Source organism: Adiantum capillus-veneris, chromosome 1 (genome assembly GCF_014529385.1).
Source record: "Adiantum capillus-veneris isolate H3 chromosome 1, ASM1452938v2, whole genome shotgun sequence".
NCBI lineage: Eukaryota > Viridiplantae > Streptophyta > Polypodiopsida > Polypodiales > Pteridaceae > Adiantum > Adiantum capillus-veneris.
In genome coordinates this window covers 139,816,527-139,822,955 of record NC_140931.1, presented here as the reverse complement: position 1 = coordinate 139,822,955, position 6,429 = coordinate 139,816,527, and the positions used below count along the sequence as shown (strand labels likewise).

The 6,429-nt window shown below is 41.8% G+C and overlaps 1 protein-coding gene across 1 annotated transcript; it reads left to right on the top strand.

Annotated features, from left to right (window-relative positions):
- The first annotated feature begins 3,034 nt into the window (after positions 1 to 3,034).
- On the top strand, positions 3,035 to 6,396 carry LOC147465680 (uncharacterized). The gene is made up of 2 exons (XM_086521371.1): positions 3,035 to 5,256; positions 5,411 to 6,396. Exons 1-2 carry the CDS (start codon positions 3,507 to 3,509, stop codon positions 6,073 to 6,075), a joined length of 2,415 nt encoding a protein of 804 aa, XP_086377497.1. The 5' UTR covers positions 3,035 to 3,506; the 3' UTR covers positions 6,076 to 6,396.
- The last annotated feature ends 33 nt before the right edge of the window (positions 6,397 to 6,429 follow it).

The following is a 6,429-nucleotide window of genomic DNA, read 5'->3' as shown; positions in this document are numbered from 1 at the left end:
GACTTCAAGCTGTATGAATAGCTTTTTGCAAGCAGGGCCGCGTGCCAAGCCCTACTGTAAAACACAGATCAGCCTCTTCTATGCACCCCATGCAACGCTTGGCCTCCCTTTCTAGCTCGTGGATTGGGGTTGGTCGAGCCTCCTACTGCACACGCACCCGGGTCACTTGCTCTACAACCAAAATTGACCACAGATCAACCGCGTCTACTCCACAAACCTATGCCTCTGATAAACCTTCATGGTTTGCCTTTCGGTCTAGCTACTGATGATCATCCAAATAACAAGCATGATGGTGTCTTGGCCTTGCCTCCAACGCTTGCAAAGAAGGTCGGTTATGTTGCAACCAAATTTTTTTTAAAAAGATAGAGAGAGAGAGAGAGAGAGAGAGAGAGAGAGAGAGAGAGAGAGAGAGAGAGAGAGAGAGAGAGAGAGAGAATAAATGGGCGAGATGACACATGTCATCCTTTTCATATAATAATGTGGTACAAAATGTTTATAGATCATCTTCAAAAAGATCTCTACAAGTAGCTTGATCTAAATCTAAACCCATGGTTCCTAAATCAGTAAAAAGAGGAACTGAATTGCCACATGTGAATGTGTTTTCTTCACCCATCTTTGAATTTTTCATCCTTCATCTCGTGATCATCATCATGGCAATCATCCTCACTGAGATTGGCGGCAATGGGAATTGGATCATCGATCTCTCTGTCCGATGTCTTCCCCTCATCCAAAGAAGTAGGTGGAAGAGGATTGAAGATGGTCTCCACTTCATTAGTGGCAAATAATGGTTCTTTCCCAAAGTGTTACGGGAACTATGAATCAAAGTTTTGGTTGTGTGTTAATGAGATATAGATGACCCATAGAAAAGAAGTTCATAGTGAGTGACATTGGTATTGCGTTACAAGCAAAAAATAGTAAAGAAGGTTTACACTCACCTGCTCACAATTACGATGTAAAACTAACTTGTCGTACCTCCTCGTGTGATACATACTAGAGTCCACCTTGTAGAGCCCATTCCCATGGTATCTAGACACATTTGCAAACCACTTGTACTTGAAGATGAAGGTATGAAAGGTTTTAACATCGACCTTTAGAATCCTTACAATAGTCACACAGTACCAGTGCCTGGCTTCATCACCATTTATGTCAAAGTTGCCCATGATGCCATAATCCATGGTAGTTTGATGCTCATCAACATGATGGATAAGAAAGTGTTGACCCTTTGACCAGATAGAGTTAAAGGAAAGACACTATAAAATAGAAAAATTACTTATACTATCAATTCAAATGGTAAGAATTAAAAAAAAAGCTATATGCAATATTTATATGGGTGACCCCCCCCCCGGAGAGTAGCATTCTTAAATCTCCATACAAAGATTTTTTATTTTTAAAAAACTTAAAAGTAGATTTCTTATAAGCATTGCAATTATAAAAGTGTAAGAGTTTATCCATCTCTTTTCATTTGTTGCTACCATCATCATCATCATCATTTTTCTCCGCTTTTTTGGGGTTTTGCGATTTAATATTGTGCTTGGGCTTGTGCTCCCTTGATTTCTTATAACCATCATAAGAAGCCATGGTGAAGCAATTATTTGTGTGGGAATCTTGTGCTTGGGCTTGTGCTCCCTTGATTTCTTATAACCATCATAAGAAGCCATGGTGAAGCAATTATTTGCGTGGGAATCTTGGTGTATGAGAAACTAATCAAAAGATGAAGAATATGAACAATTGGCTTAAACGATATTATGAAAGATAATTAAAAAATTAATGTTTATGTGTAAGCAAGCAAAAAAAAAAAAGCCTATCTAGAAGAAGAAGAAGAGTTTAAACGTCATAGGAAACTATCCCAAGAGACCTTAAAGATCTAGCCGACGAGGAGTTGAACTCAAGACCTGTTATTCAAGAGGGAAATGACATAACCAATCTACCACATTTGGGTGATAGAAAAATTATACCATTTTCCTCTTTTTATTAGCGTGCGCGTGCAAACACACACCCGAGAAGAAGAGAGTTTTAAAGTCGTAGGAAACTATCCCAAGAGACCTTAAAGATCTAACCGACGAGGAGTTGAACTCAAGACCTGTTATTCAAGAGGGAAATGGCATAACCGATCTACCACACTTGGGTGATAGAACATGCAGAGATATACAAAATGCTTATCTAAAGAATATGCAATCGCTGGTCGATGTTTCAAGTGACCTAGCTCCTCGCTAGTTACAAGGCCCGACACGATTTGTCACCTCTAGTATCTTAGAAACCAGAGCTCCATAGAGAAGGGTCATATACAACAAATTGAAAGATGGGCCAAGCAACGGTTTCCATACAATTCTTGAACGACGCCTCTCTAAGTTATGCCTCTTATCATCTGCTTTTTGTTGCGTAAGGTAAGATATTTGCTATTTTGGTTTTTAGTATTGTTTTTGTAGGCTCAATTATGTAGACGAGAGGCTTTATTTTCTTTGAGAATTTTACTTCTTATTATTTCACATAAAAGTAAGAGTTCTTTTTGTTCAAGTAATCGACATCAAACACGTTAACAACATGATGAGTAACCTAAGTCATGAACAAGTGATGGTTCTACTATTATGATCGGAGATGGTGAAGGGAAGGTCTTGCTATATTGTGATTGACCATTATACGAAGTGAGAGGCTATTGTGTTTCCTTAGTGTGTTTAAGTTAGAACAATCGCTCTAGACCAAAGTGAGAGGCTCTTGTGTTTCTTTAGTGTGTTTAAGTTAGAACAATCGCTCTAGACCAAAGAGTGTTGAGATGGTGAAGGGAAGGTCTTGCTATATTGTGATTGACCATTATACGAAGTGAGAGGCTATTGTGTTTCCTTAGTGTGTTTAAGTTAGAACAATCGCTCTAGACCAAAGTGAGAGGCTCTTGTGTTTCTTTAGTGTGTTTAAGTTAGAACAATCGCTCTAGACCAAAGAGTGTTGTGCGTTTCTACGAAAGGGCAGTCACTTTTGTGACTTTAGGTTGGCATTGTGTTTGCTAGCCTCTAGGGGGAGTCAGGACGATGAATTGCCTTACAAAAGGTTAGTATCTTGATACTCTACAGAAGAGTTTGTGATTGGATGATGCAGTAGAATACTATTATTTGTTAATGGCATATGGTGGAAACAAGGAAGCATTGAAGACATGGCATCTTAAATTCCAAAAACTGCCGGCCGTTGACGTTGAGACACAGAAATCGTCTGCTGTCTGCACACGTGATTTCTTTTTGGGTTTTTGTTGTCCGATCAATGGACGAGCTAAGCTTGCTCAATCAATTCCGTGAAGCACTCAACACTTCACTCGCGGAGGCAAAAGCTAGCAGGGTTCAGTTCGAGGGATTAGATGCTGCAGGCGAGGTTAATGGTGGGGTGGAGGATCTCATGGATCATTATGGTGCTCTCATGGATGACCTCAGGGATGAAAAGAAGATAACAGTGAGCTCACCCGCGATCTGCTGCATTTGCACTCCATCTATTTCCCATCCAGCAGACAATTCAATGATGATATGGAACCAGAGGTACTCATAACTATACTTGCCAGTAAAGCTAATCATGTGTCTTTTAGATTGTGGCCTCAAGGTTGTTGGCTGGGTTCTCATCACCAGCCCAATCCTACATGGTTAAGTGAACAGGAATTGGCTAACGTTTTTGGTCTTGAGGCTGATACCTACAAACATGTATTGCGAGATCTTGGATATGGCCCTGTCAGAGCACTCACCAAAGACGCTTTGGATCATATCTGGCACTCCTTATATGCTTGTCCCTCAGACATCCAACCATGTGATGTAGATACATATGCAGTTGTATCATATGTGCAATGTGCAGATAAGAAGCCACCAGAGTGTTGGACAACAGAGGTAGATGCAGTTTTGACAACTATGGTGGAAATGCAAGTCATCAGTGACAAGGCATTATGGTTTGATAAGCTTGCATCACGGCAATTCAATGATAGCCAGAAATGGTGGGCAGCAACTGCCACTATGCAGTTCCTCTTCAATCCGGTCATTGTAATTCTGCCTCGGGTGTCTCAACGTCAGTCATTTGCAGCAGGGGTGAGGCAAACATTGTGGGGTTCCAAGGAAGCTGATAAGATATTTGCACGGTATCTCTGCCATGCTGAGTCATGCAGCAAGTGTCAGGAGTCATATGTACTGCGCTGGGCACTCAAGCAGGACTATGTGATGCCCATTGCAGCACTCTGTACCTGGCCACGTGTGGAGCATATGCTAGGAGCCCATGGCTCGGGTCTATTTACTTCTGACACCTCATATGCAGCCCTGGCTGCACTTTTGACATGTTCATATGCAATGTTTTCTACACTATTTCACATCAGCAGAGGTGCTTTGTTCCATGAGTTACTTGTTGCAGGGCTATTGCCAGTTTCAACCTATACCAAAGAGGATCAATCTGTCCGGGTTGGTTGGGTAGATATATCATGTACTTCACACTGGTTGGATGTAGGGAAGTATCTTACTCCTCTGAAGGAGATGGCATCATTAATTGTAGAACTGGGAATGCATCTTTTCTGTAAGCTTCATCCCCATAAGCTATTGGCCAGATGTTTTCGTATGGCCAACAGTGATGAAGCTGTAGACCAACATATCAAAGTAGATCCAATGTCTGGTTTATATTACCCGTTTGAGGACGAGACTGATATAGATATACCAACAATGGCTCGTTGTAACGTTAGTGACACAATGGGTTTTCATGGGGATTACACTGATATGAGCTATGATGCTTTTGCTGAAATCCAGGTGTATTATGCACTTGAGAGCATGGGTCAAAACTTTCGTGCCATAAGCATGGGAAGTGTAGGCAATCCAGGGTATCTAATAGCACGACGTAAGGCAGTGGAGGTGTTAGTCCATGGGAGGGGAAGTCAGGCACCATGTTATGCATGGGATGATAAGTTGGTGGCAACCATCCTATTATCTTCACCCACTGTGTTTTTGCAGGCCATTGACTATTGGGAAAACCAGGATGAGCTATCTAACTTGACTAAAGGCTTGCGGGATGCAGGCGTTCTGGATGAAACCCAAGATGTGGACTGGGTACCTAACACACTCATAGCTGTGCTAGCGGGGGAAGCTGGCTCGACTGTTCATCGGCTACTGCCAAGGCCTGTACCTATGGGAACTAATAAATGGGTTCGTGTTGGCACATTGCGCATTGCTGCCAATGATCAGCATGTTCAAGCAAGGCGCCCACAGCAGAAGCGAGACTTCTTGAGACTATGTGAAGGACTCTTCTCTTGCGGTAAAATTACATACTACCATGCATTATTCTGGGCTTGCAATTGCATATAATTGATCTAAAGACAAGTATAGCTTTGAAGGCATGGATGTTTTAATTCAAAACCTCTGGACTGATTTCTGTAACTATGTCTAAGCTAAAATTAAACTTCTTCTAGGGATCAAGACTGGAGGCCAAACAAGAAAGACTTTTCTTGGATATTTCATGGGACACTTGCCAATGGTCACTGTAGATGCCTTGCCTTTCAAGACTACTGTTGGAACTGCCTTGCCATCTTTGAATGATTATGTGTACAGAAAATTGCAAGAGGCATCATTAGCTGACTCCAACATGGTGATGGTGAGGCAGCCATGGACAAAGTCAAAGGAGCAACAGGCTGGCCAGTGCTGGCATTGCCAACAGCTCTTGGCTCATGGATTTGACACTCCAGGAGCCATGCAAGCACCAACAAGGTGGATCAGCCCCATGCCATCTGATTATACTCCTCCACCAGGTGTCAAGTGGGGATTGGGCAGCTTTGATCCTCTCAATGCGTTCTCATTTTTTGATGCTGACTATCAATTTGGCCAGCATGAAGACTCTATTGGTGTCCTCCTAGAGCGTGACCGCCGCAATTACTTACATGCTTACTCTGCTGTCTACTTTGGCCTTCTAGGATCCCAAGGTCCCAATCAGGTGTCCACATGCTCTTCATGCTATGGTGTCATAGTTTATGACTTCGAGGGTGATGTTATTTACAATGTATGGACTTTGATGCCCATAATTGGCTACAATCTGCATGATGAACTGCGAAAATCAGAAATTGATCTAGTTATCAGATGATCACGTGTTCACTGGATCATATGTCTTCAGGCCTATTGGGTATGCACTTTTGATGTTACACCATGTCATCATAATTATTCTCCACCTGGCTCATGATGGTCAAAAGGTTTTCAGCTCATTTTTCATAATGGCAATGCTAGAATTCATGTATACCTCATCTCTTGAGATTAAGGAGAGCCGCATGCCAGATCATCGGTGACCCTCTAACAGGCCTTGTATATAAATAATGCAGATAAAAACTCATGGCATCTGCGTGTGTCCTCTTCTTCAGTTATTTTTGTGTAAGTCTCTGATTGAATTAAATAAAATAGCCGTTGCCTTAAGCTTGGATTGCATGTTCTTGTAGTTTAGATG

What these genes read in the sequence shown, in the direction of transcription:
- LOC147465680 (XM_086521371.1), top strand. Translation starts at nt 3,507, where the DNA reads ATGGAACCAGAGGTACTCATAACTATACTTGCCAGTAAAGCTAATCAT. An exon ending in TGAAGGACTCTTCTCTTGCG is followed by an intron (nt 5,257 to 5,410) that starts GTAAAATTACAT and finishes AACTTCTTCTAG; the next exon opens with GGATCAAGACTGGAGGCCAA.